The 21,379-nt window shown below is 36.3% G+C and overlaps 1 protein-coding gene across 1 annotated transcript in view; it reads right to left on the reverse strand.

Moving 5' to 3' along the window:
• Positions 1 to 6,603: 6,603 nt before the first annotated feature.
• The window catches only part of HDX (highly divergent homeobox), a gene marked incomplete at both ends in the record, with an annotated part of 148,713 nt that continues 133,937 nt past the window's right edge, over positions 6,604 to 21,379 (reverse strand). The window contains 2 exons of the mRNA XM_082681158.1: positions 6,604 to 6,729; positions 11,855 to 11,977. Of these exons, the coding sequence (XP_082537284.1) occupies positions 6,604 to 6,729; positions 11,855 to 11,977 (249 nt within the window). The remainder of the gene's footprint in view (positions 6,730 to 11,854; positions 11,978 to 21,379) is intronic.

Below are 21,379 nucleotides of genomic sequence, written 5' to 3' on the forward strand. Positions count from 1 at the left end.
CAGAACTCTAATGGAAAACTAATGAATTTATAAAAGTGCTAACAAAAGATCAATATAAAAAGAAAATTTAATTACATGGGACTGAGTGAACTGATGAGGATGATTATAAATTTTGTGACTTTCTGTTTGAATAAAAAAAAAATCCCACAAGGACTCCGAGGCAAAAAAATATACAAATCAATTTTCACTTCAAAGTAAAGGAGCTGTTACAGTGGAGGATTACTGGACTGAATGTCAATATTATGACATAGTATGACTGTGTTTCGTGTTTGGTAATTGCAATCATTGTTGCTTTTGTTGTGGTCATCCACTTACGATGCTTGGTGTCAGTTTATCTCTTGTAAAAATGAAATACAGTGTGTGTGTGTGAAAAAAAAATCTTACAATTTTATCCATCAATTATACCTCAATAAAGCTGAAAAAAGAACAGGAGAATCTGGGGAAAAAAAAGGAATGCAGCTGATTAGGCAAATGCTATTATGGTATGAATACCTTATAGATCCCCTTATCTTTGTCAAAGATGATCACATTTTATACCAAATTATTCCCAATTAATTACTACCAATAAACTTCCAGAAGAGGCCTGGGAGGTGAGTAGGGACAAGAGAACCTTCCCAACATCGATTATTTTATACCATTTAAGCCACATATGCAGTTGACTATATCCACCCACATCTTCCCCCCGGGTGCTCTGTGACTACTGATAGACTTCAAGACAAGATTTGAACATGGCGACCCTGTAGCAGAAGGTTTTTTCCCTTTTGTATAAACTAACTGATATGAATGGAGATCAAACCTGTGACCTGGGTCTCAGAACTCTGCTAACAAGAGTTATTGATACCAGTTCTGACATTATTGAAGCACTGCATTGAATGGTCTCCTAACAGCTTGTAAGTATTAATAAGCCTCCCTACAGATGTAACTTTTAAATAGGGAGTGACCTGGGTACTGGGAAAGATTAGAGTTTCACATGGCCTAGATCACAGAGGAGGTACTTGATTATGATAGTCTTGGTATACATTGTATTATATCATAAAATGGAGATATAAATATTGATTGCTATTTCACAACAAAATCCAGAATTGGTAACATTTTCCAAACTTCCAAAACTGGATGAAACAGAACACTGTAATAAAAAGAAACAGTCTTACTCTTTAGAGAAAAATTGGAATTACATTCCAACTGATTTCAAAAAATTATTACTCCCAGTTCATATTGGTGTACACAGTATGTGACCTTTCATACCTAAAAATGATTTTGTTTTATTTTTCGAGTTTAGAATAGTTTACTAGTATAGGTAATAAAAACATTACTTAGGTAGAAGTATCAAGGAGAAGTACCTTGTAACTTGCAGCCAAAATACAGCTACTTTATTATTGTGAAAGTAGATTAGTAGCATCATTTGTTTTAAATCTAAGTTTAAAAGTACAGTATTTATGTAAAGCAGCTACTTGTTAATTCTCTAGAATAAATGTATTTTCATCAGTAGAAGGTTTGATTTTTTCCTGTATAAATTAAAAAAAAATCCCCTTTAGGTCCAAATGTAATTGAGACTAAAATATCTTTGTGACAAATGGTCACATGGGAAAATGCTCTCAATACATTGTTAAGAGAAAAAGCAGGACACATAACTGCATAATCAGTATAATCTCACTATTGCTGAATATATGTAATATGCACAAGAAATGACTTAAATATACTAAGATGAATTAAATATACTACGATGATAACAATGATTATTATTGGGGAGTGGGATTGCAAGTGTTTTTTTCTTTATATTAGCTACATTTTCTAAAATGTCTGCAAAGAACATCTATTACTTTTATAATATGATATAAACAAGAAATATAAAAAACTAGTCTCAAAGAGTGTGAAAAACATCATTCAATTTTATGGACATACTCATCCATCGACTTGTATTTTAAATATATTTGTAATGATTCCCATTCATTTTAATAAAATCAAAGGATTTCACCACCTTAAGTCAATGACTGCAGATCTGAGAAAGACATGGGTCATTTGAAGTGCATTTTGTCCTTCCAACATTCCTGAAAATGTATCAACTGGGAAGGAAAACTGCTGATGTTCTACTTGAAGCTCATCCCATGCCCTCCCACATTTGATAACATGAAAAGTTTTAATTGGCATAAGACTTTAACCAAAAAAATATGGGTGTATTTCACCCAAACTAAAACCATGTTCAACGGATGTCAAAAAGAGAGCCAGAAGTTAGATGCAACCACTGACACTTAAAAAAAATCTGTTGTAAAAATAGCATTCTTTGTTTATACTGTGGAGATTTACTTGCTGTTTTTACCATTTGAATCTGTTGTCTATTACTGAATATTCACTCTATTCCACTGGTGTTGGAGTAATTCTTTGTTATGTAAAGCCAATTAAAGATGATACACATGTCAGCTTGGAAATCAACCAAATTTCCACTTGAGCACTCCGTGTTCTCCCTTTTCTGACTCCAAATACCTTATTATTCTCTGCATTTTTTGGTCTTTTTATCACAACCTTATTTTGGGGAGGAAAAAATTATCTGTAAAAGGGGAACAATGATTAAAACACAAAGATTTAGAAAAATAAACATTACAAGAAAGAGATGCCTTTATTAGTTGGAAATCATTTATTGCCTCTATAAAAGTTTAAATAAAAACACTACAAAATTTCACATTATACAGCCTGATGTGGTTTTAACATGATAGTATGTTTCAGAGGTAGTGCCAGTAAAATAGGACACAAGATTACTAAAAGTAATTAACAAGTTAATGCAAAATAAAATTTCAATGTGGAGAAATATATACTCAGTATACACTTTAATGGAACAATCATAATATATTTCCATGAAAATATCACTTTATTCTCTTTTATCCCTTAGCAAATCTGTTCTTAATAAAGGTTTGTTTTGGGCAATGGTATGTTGACTGTAGGCTCACAAGTTAGTAGGCTCCTCCATTATAACATCACAGAGCATAGCTTAGTGAAGAGCATGATACAGTGCTGTCTGCCAAGGATAACACCAACTTCAAAGATAAACCCATTTATTCATAACTCCTACTGATAACTCCCTTAAAAGGCTAATCTATCAGAATTTGGCACTTTTAGGATCTGAATGAAAATCTAATATTTAAAAAAAATAAGCAATATTCCCTGTATACCACCACTGCAATATGGAGGAAGGACAGGAGTTAGAGTTTTCAGAATTCTTCTTAAATATGATCATAAGCTGTCAGGCCAAGGTGAGGAAACTATTCCTGGAAATGGGCTGAATGCTCCCTCCTCCCTAAAAAGGGCAACAAAGTCAATCTTAGAGGCTAGAATTCTTTTAAATATACCACTTATGCTTTCTCCTACAAACTTACATACTGCTGACTGTGAAAGTGTCTTAAAATAGATGTTACTGTCTTTGGAGAAATTACCTCTTGGACATCTTTTGAGGTCTTGGTAGTATACAGAGCTTAGGATGTAATTGGGTTGCAGCCTTTTCTTCTCCAACAATAACAAACATTTCTATCACAAGATTTCAATGATAGTACAAAATTCCTTCTGTTGATAACTGACGTTACAACAAAACATCCCTAGGTTCCATGAAGAGGCCGATTTCCTTTCAATGTTTTCTTTGCGTGTGCTAATTTTCCTATTCTCCAGGGTAACTGCAGTTCTCATTTTCTTGGGACTAATGTTAGCTTGGCTGAAATAAGAGAGGTACTTCAGGTTTTTTTTTTTAATACACATTTTGAAAGGTAAGTGCTCTCTTTTTTTTTTTTTTTTTTTCTGGCGGAGCCATTGGGAGCTCAGAGTCTTAACCATTGGACTGCTAGGGAAGTCCTGGTAACTGCTTTTAGATACACATTCCCTGTTTAGAAACAGGCCAAAAGCAGACATCAAAGGATAGTTAAAAGAAAAGGAAAAAAAATCATGTTGGCATCTGTCTTTGTGAGAGATAGTATGGCGTCAGATACTATGTTCTGTTTTATTATTGTGTCAAAGCCCTAAAGAAAGAAACACTAGTTGTTTTTCTCCTCCCAGTCATGATGATGTTCACAAAAGGAGTCCATAAACTGATATTTTCCTGCTCTAAAAGTCTCAAAATCAATTCCAATCTATACATGTGAAAATATATTTTCTTCAAAGTAGATTTTTAATACTTGACCTTGGCATCATTTTCAAAATCTATGGTGTATAATTTCAATTTGCCAATTTTGATTTCTTTTTCTGGATACATCTATTTCCTTTGGTTCCTGCTACAGAAAAACTGTATTTCGTTTTAGAAATGTTTTACATTCAATGATAGTAAAATAAATAATTTTAGGGCTGAAACACAAATGTCAAGACAAAAGGATTCTTAAGTGTACTGTTATGATTTATGCAGTTTCTATTTTAATGGAACTTTAAACAGGGACAAGGGAATCATCTATGCCATACCTAGTAAAATCCTTAAGTCTATTAAAATTTCTACTTAAATAATTTTATTTCTATCCTTGAAAAAGTGAAAAGAAATAATTTATTTGGAAGTTTATGGCTTGCTGAGGAGTAGAAATCCAATGTCCCTATTGCAGGAGTTCAATGAATATTTTTTGATTTATTGACTAATTGCTGAAGTGTGACAAGCGTAATCCATAGAGTTCAAAGATGTAGGAGAGAATCACCTATCTTTACTTAGTAACAAAAACTCAATAATAAGGTGCTTAAATTGAAGCAGGAGAAATTATAGTTTAAAGATAAACTCAACAACTAGTAAAAAGGATGGTAAGAGAGACTTGAAGAGCTGGAGTTTGTTCATGTTACCTCAAGAAATGGTTTCTCTATTTGCTGTATATAGTAGAGACTCTTTATCTCATAGGGAATTAGAGTGACTGATAAATTTAAACGTAATATCCAAGGTTCTGTTACTCAGCCCTCTTTTCTCTGAATGGAATTTGTCCTGTCAACAAGGAGTACTAAAAATTGTTTATGAAGAACCATACAGCTCTCAGCTAAAAGGGAGCATACCTAACAACTGAAATATTTCTGCTAACAAAGAACCATAACAGTAGCATGGCAGCAATATTAAATCAAACAAATAGCTGACAAAGTGAATGATTATCAATGAACCTTACCTATTTGTGTGTGTGGGAGGGGACATTTCAAGGTCAAAGACATTCATGACTGCATTTTTGTATTCATAAGTTGGTACCTGTGAATTCCAAGATCAAACTTGATTTTACTTACAAATTACAAAAATATCTGACATAGAAGCTTGATGGCCAAAAGAGACATCTAGTTACTTCATTAATCTTTTAGGTATAGATAGTAATTTAATCATGTGATACAATTACACACTGCCAGCTCACAAATATGTGATACTGTGTGCTCAGGGAGAAACTAGCATTTTCCCTTCTATGGGTCATGGTAATGCCATCTGGTACCCTGGAAGGGAAGATCTGCAAAAAATTGTCTACAGTGTGGTGCTATCTGGTAGCTACTAATAGAGCAACTGGGTAGCATGCCCATTTTAGGAGTGTACTCATAGAATAGTATCCAGGAAATTCAGAGGACTGTGATTTACAACCAAAGTAGTATAATTCTTTTTGGATATTATCCTTGGCTGATGACTCTGTACAAGTCTTGCATGGAAATGAGGTAAATTTTGTGGCAAAGTTAAGTGACTAGATAAAAAAAAAACAACACAAAGAAAACTCAGTGGCTTACCTTGACTTCTTGTTTCATAAAGTGTAAGAACTGAAGAAATATTATGGTGATGGTGATAAACTTGTAATATTTGTGCAACATTTCGTCTAACTCAGTTATATAAATTTACCAGTAGAATGTGAATCTTATCAATATTTGTCATTTGCAGCAATGAAGACTCCCATTAAGATTAATCTTTTACAACATTTTGTTCTATACACTTAATAATTTATTTGACTTCATGTCCATGAATTACTTTTCCATAATGCTTCCCTTCCCAAAATATTTGGGTTACATAATGGAAGAATACCAATAATTTACAATTATATAGTAGTAATCACTTCAATTTTCAAACATTAACTTAAGTCATATTCTCATAGGAGTTTAAAAATAAATCCCAAGTTTCATCCAGGTTAAAAAACATTTTTAAGGTTTTGTTTTCAATTTTCAGTCCACTTTCCTGAATAAAGGTGTATGTAGATAACAGGAAAAGGAGAGAGGAAGAAAGAAGACGTAATGGCTACAAAAACGAGACTAATCAAGCTTCAGTAACTTGATAAGCTATGTTGAAATATCTTTGTTTTTGTGTCTGGTCAAAACTATTACTAAAACTAAGATTCTTCTATAAAACCAAAAAGACCTTTCAGAAATTAGACATTATTCATTTCATAGCTAAACTGCTCAAAATTAATTACATTTTTTTCCCAGAGTTCCATCAGTTTGGAAAAAACTCTCAAACAATGCTTTTAAATTTTACATACATCTTTTTGCACCACAGCCATCATATCTTGTTAATCCTTCAGTATACGTTGTTCGACAATATCTTTTTCCAACTGAAGAATTTCGGGACAACAGAATGCAACTATCTTGAAATGCATACCTGTTAGGTAGCCAAAAGGCTGTATCACATATCCTCCCCCCACCCAATCACAAACTGTCTGAGGCATTTTTCTCTGATAAAGAAGACACACTGAATGAGGTATCATCAGGCTCCGGTGAGGCATGATTGAAATCCATCTCTTCTAATTCAGGAGGTAAATCTGACAGCAGTGCCTGAGTCAGAAAAATCAATTGTTTTGAATTAGTATGTGGACATATTTTTTCCAATTTTATAGTTGTGGTCCTTTCACATTGATTTATTTTTACAGATTTAAATAAAGGAGCATTTCTCTTTCAGGGCCTTATACAATATCTTACCTAAGAGAAAAATTCTTCATACATTATTAAGGAAGTAACAAAATACTAGATCTTGAGAGCGTGGATTGTATAGAGTGGAATCCTGAACAAAAGGGAAATAAGGAGAGAAATGAGCAACTATTCTGAACCAAATGCTTTGAAGTGTTTGAGATAAGTGATTTTCATACTAGTTTTGAGTGTTCACTGATAACTGCTAAAGGGCTTTAACATTATATTCCTTATTAAAATAGTCCTGCTTGGTTATGCTGTGTCCTTCAGACTAAAACACATTTCACAAAAGAGTATTTTGTACTTCAGTGGGAGAAAGAACTTAGCAGTTAGGGGGAAATTTCAGCTATTCTACTTTAGATTAAACTTTAACAATTTAAAAGTCCAAGTGATTTTTTTTTCTTTTCTTAGGTCATGCCCATATCTACAGATGGCCAAGAATTCACCAAGACACTGCTGAACCAGTGAATTTGGCTGTGTAATGATGTATCTAGAGGGCTGCTCATTTTTCTGCTGGAGTAATTAGGATAAGCCAAGAGCCATGAACTAAACTTTGCCATGGTGTAATTGTTTCATCTGGAGTTGCAGAACATGCATTCATACTAGAGAAATAAATAATTAATCAAGTTTTATCTGGTTGGTAGTGCTGATGCCCATTTGACCATCAGAAATTGCAAATTAAATGATTAATTTGATGCTCCTAATACCAAAAATAATGTAGCATATCTCGGCAATTTTTAGACAACGTTACTTGTAGTGTGGGCTTTGGGTGCAGTAGTAAACAAAGATCAAGGGAACAGGAACAAATGTAAGCTTGCCACTACCCAAATACGGAACAGAAAAACAGGGCATGTTAGAGAACACATGAAATCCACTGTTGAAATAAGACATTACTCTCCTATTCTCTTTATTAAAAGAAGTGACAGCTTATAAATCCTACAGTTTTTGTCTTAGAGCAAAGAGGAAAGATTAGAGCTTTCTGTCAGGCTTCAAAAGGAAAGACTAACTCCTTCTGAACAAAAATTTATTATTTATTTTATGCTATTAAATTGTCCATGAACTTCTTGATGAAACTGAGAGTACTATTTACAAAGCAGTCACCTAAAGGTACTACATACTCTCTAAGGTTTCTAGATCGCAGTCATAGGACACAGAGCCCTTTTCTGCTAGATCACTTGTTTACCACTAACCCAGTCTAGGTGAAACAAAGACTTTGCTGATATTGGTTGATCATAGTTTATGAGAAATACATCACTGGATTTATTTCATTTTGCAAGTGTGAAGAAGCCCCATTAAAGAGGGCAAAGTGTTACAATTAACATAGCTTAGAGTACTGGAAAGTCAAAGTAGATGAGCAAAGTTAATGACATTCTAAATTCTAGTGGGGAGACCTTCAAATCAAAGAAGCACTACTTTTTATTTCTTTCTCATTGCACTTATTGCACCTAATGTAGTTGACTAAAATGAGTGTAGTATGAAATAGGAAAACTTTAATATCTGAGGCAGTATAAGGCACAACTAATGCATGAAGTCCACTTTAAAATTCTCCTTTTCAGTATCTTCTGGATTGCAACATTGCACACTGAACAAATCTTCAGATTATGTCAGTTGCTAGAACTGTCTTTTTCATAGACCAAAGTGAACACAATGAGCTCTCTTCACTTCAGGTTCTTCATCAGTCAGAGCCTGACCTAGTGTCACTCTTCCTAAGAGATTAAGGCATTTCCCAAATATATCATCAGTCTCTATAATACTTATTCTAGGCCCTACGGTGTGAATGCCAAGTTCCATAATGTTAACCATTCTTATCCTCCTTGAAAAGTGGAGAAATCGAAGTTCAAGAAAGGCAATTGACCTGGCTAGAATCACATAGTGAATTACCAAGGGAAGAAAGACCATAACTAATGACTTAGCACAGTTCTGGGAACATTATTTTTATTTTAAAATGGCTATTGATTAAAAATTTATTTGGATAATCAAATATTTCAGTCAGACATTATCATATATTTTTAAATCCTGGACTGCTTCATTGGAGCAAAGTATTCTGTGGAACATTCATCTCACTCAACTTACCAAAATCAAGATTAATAGAAAAACAGGCTTTTTAAATGAGAAACCAGTGACAATATGGTTCTCTTTTATTAGGCAGAATAAAAATTAATTCCTTCCAGAAATAAACCTCTAAGTATTTCATAGTATAAAGATTAGTAGTTTAAGAGATGACCTGGATAACTTTTGTGGACTACTATAGGTGTCTTCTATATTATTAGACCATATTTTGAGATCCATTATACCCAATCTCAACTATGAAAATCAGTAGTTTCTATCTGGGGGCTGATTATATAGGCCATGATTTTCAGTACAATTTTTTTTTTTTTTTTTTGCGGTACGTGGGCCTGTCACTGTTGTGGCCTCTCCCATTGTGGAGCACAGGTTCTGGACGCGTAGGCTCAGCGGCCATGGCTCACGGGCCCAGCCACTCCGTGGCATGTGGGATCTTCCCGGACCGGGGCACGAACCCGTGTCCCCTGAATCGGCAGGCAGACTCTCAACCTCTGTGCCACCAGGGAAGCCCTTCAGTACAATTTTTATATAACTGTCTCTCTTTCCCCCTAGCCAATGTTTGATTCATATCTTAATTCATCAGCCTTTTATCAGAGGAAAAGTACAAGAAAAAGAGAAAAATACAATGTACCATAGGTACTTTTCTTATTTGTTAGTGGTTTTGGGGAAAGAATAAAGCCAGGTTAGAATTAGAAAATAACGTGCAGTTTGTGTGCCACACCTTGATATCAAGAGACGTAAACAACTGCTAAGAAGCTGACCATTCCAAACCATTCTAAGACTTTTGGGACCAGGACCACACTCCAAGTTACTCCCATAGTTGGGCCTAATTCTGATTTTTTTTTCTTTTTAACATTTATTTAATTAAAATTTACAGTTCCTTTGGGACCATGTTCAAGTGGCAGGTACATATATACACTACCAAATGTAAAACCGATAGCTAGTGGAAAGCAGCTGCATAGCACAGGGAGCTCAGCTCGGTGCTTTGTGACCACCTAGAGGGGTGGGATAGGGAGGGTGGGAGGGAGGGAGATGCAGGAGGGACGAGATATGGAGATATATGTGTATGTATAGCTGATTCACTTTGTTATAAAGCAGAAACTAGCACACCACTGTAAAGCAATTATACTCCAATAAAGATGTTAAAAAAAAACAAAACAAGGGCTTCCCTGGTGGCGTAGTGGTTGAGAGTCTGCCTGCCGATGCAGGGGACACGGGTTCGTGTCCCGGTCCGGGAGGATCCCACATGCCACAGAGCGGCTGGGCCCGTGAGCCATGGCCGCTGAGCCTGCGCGTCCGGAGCCTGTGCCCCGCAACGGGAGAGGCCACAACAGTGAGAGGCCCACGTACCGCAAAAAAAAAAGCAGAAAAACAAAACAAAACACTACCACCTTATTTGTTTACAAATCTGTAGTTTTGGTTCTAAAAAACAAATACATGTTCAATATGCCATGGAATATGCATAACTCACATAATAAAGCAAAATGCTTAAATAAAGCTGGCAAAGGTAACTGAAAACTACTGTCTTGGGATGTTTGTGTATGTACAGCATGGGGGGAGCACAATTCATGAAACTGGACACATAATGTACATGCTGGTTTAAGCCTCATGAGTAAACTCTTTTCTAGTTTAAATTTTGTGGTTCAGTGCTTTGGTGAAATATATAACGACTTTTATCTTATAAAAAAAGGAGAATTGTTGGAAGCTAAAACACTAATCTTTTTCCCTAGAGATAACTCGGTTAGGCTGCATACATGCAGTCTTGCTTGAATATAAGGGATAAATGTTTGTACTCCGGCTGAATAAAAAACTCTGAGACTGTGTGACATACTACTTACACTGGATTTCTCTGATAAAGAATCAACATGGTAGTATACGACTCAGAGGCAAATTTAGTATCTTTTAGTATTAAATGGAACATTTAACATAATTCTATATTCCTTTTTAGCAAGATTAATAAATTATTTCACAAATTTTAACTGAAGAAATGAGACAGAAGATGTGCTTTGGGAGGAATTTGTAAACAAAAATCCACAGCGACAAACAAAAGATGTTGCATTTCATCTTTGGGGTAGAGCAGGGGTCCCCAACCCCTAGGCTGCAGACTGGTACCGGTCCTCGACATGTTAGGAACCGGACCACACAGCAGGAGGTGAGCAGCGGGTGCGAGAGGGAAGCTTCATCTGCCGCTCATCTCACCATCGCTCCCCCTCGCTTGCATTACCACCTGAATCATCTCCCCCACAACCACCTGTTCCGTGGAAAAATTGTCTTCCGTGAAACCAATCCCTGGTGCCAAAATGGTTGGGGACGGCTGGGGTAGAGGAATCAAACACTATCGTTAAATTGGGAAAAGTGAATGTTGCACTGTGGTCACAAAGAATTTCACAAAGTAATCTCACGTTTTTTTAGTGATGAGCAACATATCATGAAATAAAAGGTATTCAAACACTTGTGAACTCTAGTAGGGGCTGGAATGTAACTGAAATCCAGAAGAGAGGCAAATGCCTCACTTCTTTCATTCACGAAAGGTCCCCAAATATGTGTCTCTCCAGTTAGTGTAGCCCAATCTCTACAAACATTTTGAGAATTTCTTTAAAACTAATTAAATGAAATAATATGAACAAGATGGGGAATACAGTCAATAATTATGTAAAAAATATTTTAAATGTTTTCCCTACTTAGTGGTGGCTTGGAATTAACAAAGTATATTAATCAGTTATTTTGATTTTCCACTAAAGTAGCACACAAAATCTGAGTATTTTTTCCCAATCAAACTGTGCTTTAAAAAAAGTCACAAAGTAACAAACTCTTCCTTGATGCCAAGTAGGAATGAGGTATAAAAACAAAAAAATATGTAGAACCCAAGTGTGACATGCTACTTTTCAACATGATACATTACAGCTTACTATTCTCTTCTGTCACTTACCTGCTGTTGTTCCTTATCATCAGCTTTTATAGCTAGTATCAAGCTTCTTACAAACGTCTGAAGTTTAAAATATTTTTGCTTTTGAATCTCTAGTTCATTTTCAATGAATCTGACTTCTTCATTCTGAAGGAGAAAACATCGAATAATACAATTACTCTATGCAAACCTAGGACTGTACATGTTTCATGTACAATAAAATTTTTAAAAAGCAATCAACTTAGAGGGACAATAAAGAAGATAACATTTTACCATAAAGGAATATAAAGCACAGAAGTAAATTATCCTTTTACTCAAAGGCTGCCTTTTAAGCAAATCACCAACAGAAAATAACCTGCAAGGTCAAAAATCCAATCAAATAAATTCCAGTAAGAGAAAAATCAAGAAACAGTTCCCTTCTTGGAAAGACTCCTCCTACATTAAACCTAATTAGCATTTGGATTAAGATTAATAATAGAGCTCAATTAACCCCAAGTAAAGAGTGATAGCAGATGCAGTAATGCTGAATGTACTATTCACAAAGCCAAATACTGAGGTTATTATTTTGTACCAAGAAAGGACTCAAAATTTTAATAAGACTGTCTTAAGTAGTTTTCTGAGGTCCCCACCTTTATGTAAGAGTTTGTTATTTAGAAAATATCTCCAAATTTACCACTGATTTGAAACCCAGTCTCCACTATTTTTCCTAGTTGTGTAGGAAAAGAACAATAGACTAGGTTTTGGGAGGATTTTAGTGTCAGGTCTACTGATCATTGTGTAAACTTGGGCAGACCAATTAACCTGTGATTCTATTTACTCATCAATAAAATGGATATAATACTAGCAGTCTTTGGGAATTCTAGCTTGAGGGTTATAAGGCTCAAATAAGATAATGGCCATGAAATTGCTCTGAATAGATTTACTATTTAAGCTACAATAGTCAAGAAAGTGTGGTATTGTCAAAAGGGTGGACATATAGATCAATGGACAGAACAGAGAGTCCAGAAGTATTTATTATATATTACTTTATACATATATAATACATATATATATGTACATATACATATTTGGTTGATTTTTGATGAAGATGCTGAGGTAATTCAATGGACAAAGAAAGAACAGTCTTTCAAAAAACAGTGGCTGAACAATTGTAAATCCATACCCCCTCCAAAAATGATTATTAACCCTTACCTCACACCATATACAAAATTTAATAAGAAATGGATCGTAGGCCTAAATGTAGAACCTAAAACTATAAAACTTCTAGAGGAAAACAGAGGAAAAATATCTTTATGTCCTTGGGTTAGGCAAAGATTTTTCAGTAGGACACAAAAAGCATGAAATTTAAAAGAAGGATTTCATAAAAAAAAAAACAAAAAACACAGCCTTTGCTTTTCAAAAAACACTTAAGAAAATAAAAATACATGCTACATATTAGGAGAAAAAATTTGTAAATCACATATCTGATAAAGGACTTACATTCAGAATACATAAAGAGCTCTTGCAGCACAAATATAGGACCAGCAACAGAATAAAAAGCAGGCAAAATATTTGAACATACACTTTATCAAAGAAGAAATGTGAATGGCCAATAAATATGTGAAAATACTTAATATTGTTTATCATTAAGGAAATGCAAATTAAAATCCCAAAGAGATACTACCACCAACATACTACAATGGCTAATGTTAAAGAGACTGACAATAGCAAGTGTTGATGAGAATGTGGAGCAATTAGAAGTCTCATACTTTGCTGGTGGGAGTGTAAAGCAGTACAGCAACTTTGGAAAATGTTTTGGCAGTTTTTTATAAAATTAAACATACCCTTTTTTACCATCTGACTCAGCAATCCTACTCTTAAGTATTTACCCAAGGGAAGTAAAAACACATGTCCACAAAAAGACAGACATGAATATTCATAGCAGCTTTATTCATAATAACCCCAAACTAGAAGAAACACAAGTGTTCATCAGCAGATGAATAACAAATTGTGTTCATGGTTACACAACTGTGTCCAATTGTCAAAACTAAATGTATGAAAAGGTGAATTTTATTGTATGTAACTTACATATCAAAAAAACTGATTAAAAAATTTATTACCCAGCCCTCTTGCCAAAAACTTGAAAATAAGCTGTACGTATTCTCTGCAACAAGAGAATCTGTCTCAAAGAGCATAGCAGGACCTTTAACAGCATTTGCTCAAAAAGCTGCATAAAATTAGTTAATTCTATGGGAATTCTTGTTTCAATTGAGAGGATACAGTTGTATTAATCATATTCTATCTATGAATATGTTTACTGCATCAATTATTTTATCAGCTCAGTTTAGAACTTATTTTACCTAATAAAACTGCTTCCTTTTCAGACCATTTAATATCAAGTGAATGATCTGCAAATGATGATTCAAGCTAAATTCCTTGTTCAAAGGCACTCTACAGTAATCTAAGTTATAAGCAAGCATTATAATAAAATTCCATGTGCTCCTGCTGTAATACACTTGACTAATTCTAAACTTTTTGTATTTTTAGTATTCATTGTCAGAACAGCAGTATTAGTAAAGTGCTGACCAGGAAGTCTTTTTGAATACAGGAGATATCTATCATCATTATCATAGTGTCCTTTGAAAGTGCAGTCCCCTAGAGCTACACTCACAGTCCATTAGAAAACATTTTAAAAACAGTAATTCACATTTGCAAAAGTCAGGAAGCATCTTTTGGTATGCAGATCTCTTCTCATGCAAATATTCCTCCTCCTCAGTATTTATGCAATGTTTTTAAAACATAAACAGCTTTAAGATAATTTAATATTTCAGACATTTTCTTCTTGGAGCTGCTTTTTGCAAGCCTATTAAACACTTCCTAGATTACAGGCAGTAATTTATGTGTACTTTCGAGATTTTCCTAAGCAAATGGTTTGCGAGAAGAACTAGTAAGATAACATCAGTCACTGCATTTCACGAAAAAAGACCTAGCTCATTTTTCTTTTTAAAATCTTCCCTACATTCCCACTAAACTTTGTCAATTCTCCAAGATAACTGTAGGGAGCACTCAAGGCTTCATGAGAACTGGGGCTTTGATCTCTGAGCAGGCTATTGATGGATGCCAAACATGAGGTGTTATTTTATGATATAGCTACTCATGCCTCAGAAACTCAGTTCATCAACTTGTGTTATAAACATTTGGGGTTAGTTAGAACTCCTAGCAATATGGATTTCTAGCAAATATCTCAGTCAGAAACTCCACTATGCCCACACTGAATAGTGATGTTTGCATAGTAGTAATTACCAAACACACATAAAAAACATTCTTTCATTTTGCTACAGTGAATCCCAAGAACAACGAGACATTGTTCAATTTAGTGTGGGGGGAAATAAGTTATAATAATACAGCTGCAGATCTTAATTGATTTTATATAATTGAGCACTTGCATAATAATATTAAAAGTATTTCCAAGGATAAATTAATTTATTCACTCACTCAGGAACTACTTACAGGACACCTATGTCCTAGGCACTAGACCAGGTAACATAAACATGAATAAGATAAGTATCTACAAGAAGCTTATGATGAATATATTCAAGAAACCAGCAAGGTGATTTTGATCCCAAAACAAAGAACACTAGCATGTGTATGCAAATAGAATAAAAGAATGTTCTCTCAATGAAGATTACATTTCCAAACTGGTAAGTCTATTTTATTTATTTATTTTTCTGGCTGCACTACACGGCATGCAGGATCTTAGTTCCCTGGCCAGGGATCAAACCTGTGTCCCCCTGCACTGGGAGTGCAGTCTCAACCACTGGACCACCAGGGAAGTCCCTGGTAAGGCTATTTTAAATCAACTTACTGAAATCAGCATTGAGAACTGCTATATGAGGTTTCACTTACAGGTACTTCAGAATTAAGGTAACAAAATTCACTGATGAAGTGAACCGAAATATCTCAAATAATGATTATAAAGAGACATATTTTCTATATACGTGCTAATTTTTGAGAGTTAAATATTACTCAGCCATAAAAAGAAACGAAATTGAGCTATTTGTAATGAGGTGGATGGACCTAGAGTCTGTCATACAGAGTGAAGTAAGTCAGAAAGAGAAAAACAAATACCGTATGCTAACACATATATACGGAATGTAAGAAAAAAAATGTCATGAAGAACCTAGGGGTAAGACAGGAATAAAGATACAGACGTACTAGAGAATGGACATGAGGATATGGGGAGGGGGAAGGGTAAGCTGTGACAAAGTGAGAGAGTGGCATGGACACATATACACTACCAAATGTAAAATAGATAGCTAGTGGGAAGTAGCTGCATAGCTAAGGGAGATCAGCTCAGTGCTTTGTGACCACCTAGAGGGGTGGGATAGGGAAGGTGGGAGGGAGGGAGACGCAAGAGGGAAAAGATATGGGAACATATGCATATGTATAACTGATTCACTTTGTTATAAAGCAGAAACTAACACAACATTGTAAAGAAATTATACTCCAATAAAGATGTAAAAAAAAAAAGGTCATGTAGGATGGTGATGTTTTATAAAAGATATCCTTAATAAGGTAGCGAAAGACCCCTTGTTCCCGCAGAATTTACCAAAATGGAAAACACTGGGACGAGGGGAAGATGGCGGAAGAGTAAGACGCGGAGATCACCTTCCTCCCCACAGATACATCAGAAATACATCTACACGTGGAACAACTCCTACAGAACACCTACTGAACGCTGGCAGAAGACCTTAGACCTCCCAAAAGGCAAGAAACTCCCCACGTACCTGGGTAGGGTAAAAGAAACAAAGAAAAAACAGAGACAAAAGTATAGGGATGGGACCTGCACCAGTGGGAGGGAGCTGTGAAGGAGGAAAGGTTTCCCCACACTAGGAAGCCCCTTCGCGGGCAGAGATTGTGGGTGCCAGAGGCGGGGAGCTTCAGAGCCGCGGAGGAGAGCGCAGCAACAGGCGTGCGGAGGGCAAAGCGGTGAGATCCACGCAGAGGATTGGTGCTGACCGGCACTCACCAGCTCGACAGACTTGTCTGCTCACCAGCCGGGGTGGGCGGGGCTGCGAGCTGAGGCTCGGGCTTTGATCGGAGGGCAGGGAGAGGACTGGGGTTGGCGGCGTGAACACAGCCTGAAGGGGTTAGTGCACCACGGCTAGCCGGGAGGGAGTCCGGGAAAAGGTCTGGAGCTGTGGAAGAGGCAAGAGACTTTTTCTTCCCTCTTTGTTTCTTGGTGCGCAAGGAGAGGGGATTAAGAGCGATGTTTAAAGGAGCTCCAGAGACGGGCACGAGCTGCGGCTAAAAGCGCAGACCCCAGAGACAGCTAAGGCTGCTGCTGCTGCCACCAAGAAGCCTGGGTGCGAGCACAGGTCACTATCCACACCTCCCTTCTGGGGAGCCTGTGCAGCCCACAGCTGCCAGGTTGCCGGGATCCAGGGACAACTTCCCCGGGAGAATGCACGGCGCGCCTCAGGCTGGTGCATTGTCATGCCGGCCTCTGGCGCCGCAGGCTCGCCCCGCACTCCGTGCCCCTCCCTCCCCCCCGGCCTGAGTGAGCCAGAGCCCCCGAATCAGCGGCTCCTTGAACCCCATCCTGTCTGAGCAAAAAACAGTCGCCCTCCAGCGACCTACACTTAGAGGCGGGGCCAAATCCAAAGCTGAGGCCCTGGGAGCTGTGAGAACAAAGAAGAGAAAGGGAAATCTCTTCCCAGCAGCCTCAGAAGCAGCCGATTAAAGCTCCACAATCAACTTGATGTACCCTGCATCTGTGGAATACATGAATAGACAACAAATCATTCCAAACTGAGGAGGTGGACTTTGAGAGCAAGGTTTATGATTTTTTCCCCTTTTCCTCCTTTTGTGCATGTGTACGCTTCTGTGTGAGATTTTGTCTGTATAGCTTTGCTTCCACCATTTGTCCTAGGGTTCTATCTGTCCGTTTTTCTTTTGTTTTTTTTTAAAATTTTTTTCTTAATATTTAATTTTAATAACTTTATTTTATTTTACTTACCTTCTATCTATCTATCTATCTTTCTTTCTTTCTTTCCTTCTTTCTTTCTTTCCTTCTTTCTTTCTTTCTTTCTTTCTTTCTTTCTTTCTTTCTTCCTTCCCTCCTTTAGAGAATGAATCATCCCAAATTGAGGAGGTGGACTTTGAGAGCAAGATTTATGATTTTTTTCCCCTTTTCCTCTTTTAGTGAGTGTGTATGTGTATGCTACTCTGTGAGATTTTTTCTGTATAGCTTTGCTTCCACCATTTGTCCTAGGATTCTATGCGTCCATTGTTTTTTTAATTTTTTTCTTAATAATTAATTTTAATGTTAATAACTTTATTTTATTTTACTTATCTTCCTTCTTTCTTCCTTCCTTCCTTCCTTCCTTCCTTCCTTCCTTTCTTTCTTTCTTTCTTTCTTTCTTTCTTTCTTTCTTTCTTTCTTTCTTTCTTTCTTTCTTTCTTTCTTTCTTTCTTTCCTTCCTTTCTTCCTTCCTTCCTTCCCTCCTTTAGACAACGAATCATCCCAAATTGAGGAGGTGGACTTTGAGAGCAAGATTTATGATTTTTTCCCCTTTTCCTCTTTTTGTGAGTGTGTATGTGTAAGTTCTGTATGAGATTTTGTCTGTATAGCTTTGCTTCCACCATTTGTCCTAAGGTTCTATCCATCCGTTTTTTGTTTTTTTTTTAATTATTTTTCTTAATAATTATTTTTTAATTTAATAACTTTATTATATTTCACTTTATTTTATTTTATCGTCTTTCTTTCTTTCTTTTTTCCTTCCTTCCCTCCTTCCTTCCTTCCTTCCTTCCTCCAACTGTTCCTCCCTCCCTCCTTCCCTCCTTTCTTTCTTTCATTCCTTCTTTATTTCTTTCTTCCTTCCTTCCTGCCTTCCCACCTTTCTTTCTTTCTTTCTTTCTTTCTTTCTTTCTTTCTTTCTTTCTTTCTTTCTTTCTTTCTTTCTTTCTTATAATTCTACTAATTCTTTCTCTCTACTTTTCCTCCCTTTTCCTGAGCCATGTGGATGAAAGGCTTTTGGTGCTGCAGCCAGGAGTCAGTGATGTGCCTCTGAGGTGGGAGAGCCAACTTCAGGACACTGGACAACAAGTGACCTCCCAGCTCCACATAATATCAAACGGCAAAAATCTCCCAGAGATCTCCATCTCAACGCCACCACCCAGCTTCACTCAACAAGCAGCAAACTACAGTGCTGGACACCCTATGCCAAACAATTAGCAAAACAGGAACACTACCCCAGCCATTAGCAGAGAGGCTACCTAAAATCATAATAAATCCACAGACACCCCAAGACACACCACCAGATGTGGACATGCCCACCAGAAAGACAAGATCCAGCCCCATCCACCAGAACACAGGCACTAGTCCCCTCCACCAGAAAGCCTACACAACCCACTGAACCAACCTTAGCCACTGGGGACAGACATCAAAAACAATGGGAACTGTGAACCTGCAGCCTGCAAATAGGAGACCCCAAACACAGTAAGATAAGCAAAATGAGAAGACAGAAAAACACACCGCATATGAAGGAGGAAGATAAAAACCCACCAGACCTAACACATGAAGAGGAAATAGGCAGTCTACCTGAAAGAGAATTCAAAATAATGATAGTAAAGATGATCCAAAATCTTGAAAATAGAATAGACAAATGCAAGATACTTTTAACAAGGACCTAGAAATACTAAAGATGAAACAAACAATGATGAACAACACAATAAATGAAATGAAAAATACTCTAGATGGGATCAGTAGCAGAATAACTGAGGCAGAAGAACGGATAAGTGACCCGGAAGATAAAATAGTGGAAATAACTACTGCAGAGCAGAAGGAAGAAAAAAGAATGAAAAGAACTGAGGAAGTATCAGAGACCTCTGGGACAACATTAAACGCTCCAACATTCGAATTATAGGGGTTCCAGAAGAAGAAGAGAAAAAGAAAGGGACTGAGAAAATATTTGAAGAGATTATAGTTGAAAATTTCCCTAATATGGGGAAGGAAATAGATAATCAAGCCCAGGAAGCACAGAGAGTCCCATACAGGATAAATCCAAGGAGAAATATGCCAAGACACATATTAATCAAACTATCAAAAATTAAATACAAAGAAAGCATATTAAAAGCAGCAAGGGAAAAACAACAAATAACACACAAGGGAATCCCCATAAGGTTAACAGCTGATCTTTCAGCAGAAACTCTGCAAGCCAGAAGGGAGTGGCAGGACATATTTAAAGTGATGAAGGAGAAAAACCTGCAACCAAGATTACTCTACCCAGCAAGGATCTCATTCAGATTTGATGGAGAAATTAAAACTTTTACAGACAAGCAAAAGCTGAGAGAGTTCAGCACCACCAAACCAGCTTTACAACAAATGCTGAAGAAACTTCTCTAGGCAAGAAACACAAGAGAAGGAAAAGACCTACAGTAACAAACCCAAAACAATTTAGAAAATGGGAACAGGAACATACATATCGATCATTACCTTAAATGTAAATGGACTAAATGCTCCCACAAAAAGACACAGATTGGCTGAATGAATACAAAAACAAGACCCATATATATGCTGTCTACAAGAGACCCACTTCAGACCTTGAGACACATACAGACTGAAAGTGAGGGGATGGAAAAAGATATTCCATGCAAATGGAAACGAAGAGAAAGCTGGAGTAGCAATTCTCATATCAGACAAAATAGACTTTAAAATAAAGACTATTACAAGAGACAAAGAAGGACACTACATAATGATCAAAGGATCGATCCAAGAAGATATAACAATTGTAAATATTTATGCACCCAACATAGGAGCACCTCAAAACATAGGGCAAATACTAACAGCCATAAAAGGGGAAAGCGACAGTAACACATTCATAGTAGGGGACTTTAACACCCCACTTTCACCAATGGACAGATCATCCAAAATGAAAATAAATAGGGAAACACACGCTTTAAATGATACATTAAACAAGATGGACTTAATTGATATTTACAGGACATTCTATCCAAAAACAACAGAATACACATTTTTCTCAAGTGCACATGGAACATTCTCCAGGATAGATCATATCTTTGGTCACAAATCAAGCCTTGGTAAATTTAAGAAAATTGAAATTGTTTCAAGTATGTTTTCCAATCACAACGCTATGAGACTAGATATCAATTACAGGAAAAGATCTGTAAGAAATACAAACACATGGAAGGTAAACAATACACTACTTAATAACGAAGTGATAACTGAAGAAATCAAAGAGGAAATCATAAAATACCTGGATACAAATGACAATGGAGACATGATGACCCAAAGCCTATGGGATGCAGCAAAAGCAGTTCTAAGAGGGAAATTTATAGCAATACAAGCCCACCTTAAGAAACAGGAAACATCTCGAATAAACAATGTAATATTGCATGTAAAGCAATTAGAGAAAGAAAAACAAAGAAAACCCCCCAAATTTAGCAGAGGGAAATAAATCATAAAAATCAGATCAGAAATAAATGAAAAAGAAATGAAGGAAACAATAGCAAAGATCAATAAAACTAAAAGCTGGTTCTTTGAGGAGA

This window comes from Grampus griseus, assembly GCF_964374135.1.
Source record: "Grampus griseus genome assembly, chromosome: X".
NCBI lineage: Eukaryota > Metazoa > Chordata > Mammalia > Artiodactyla > Delphinidae > Grampus > Grampus griseus.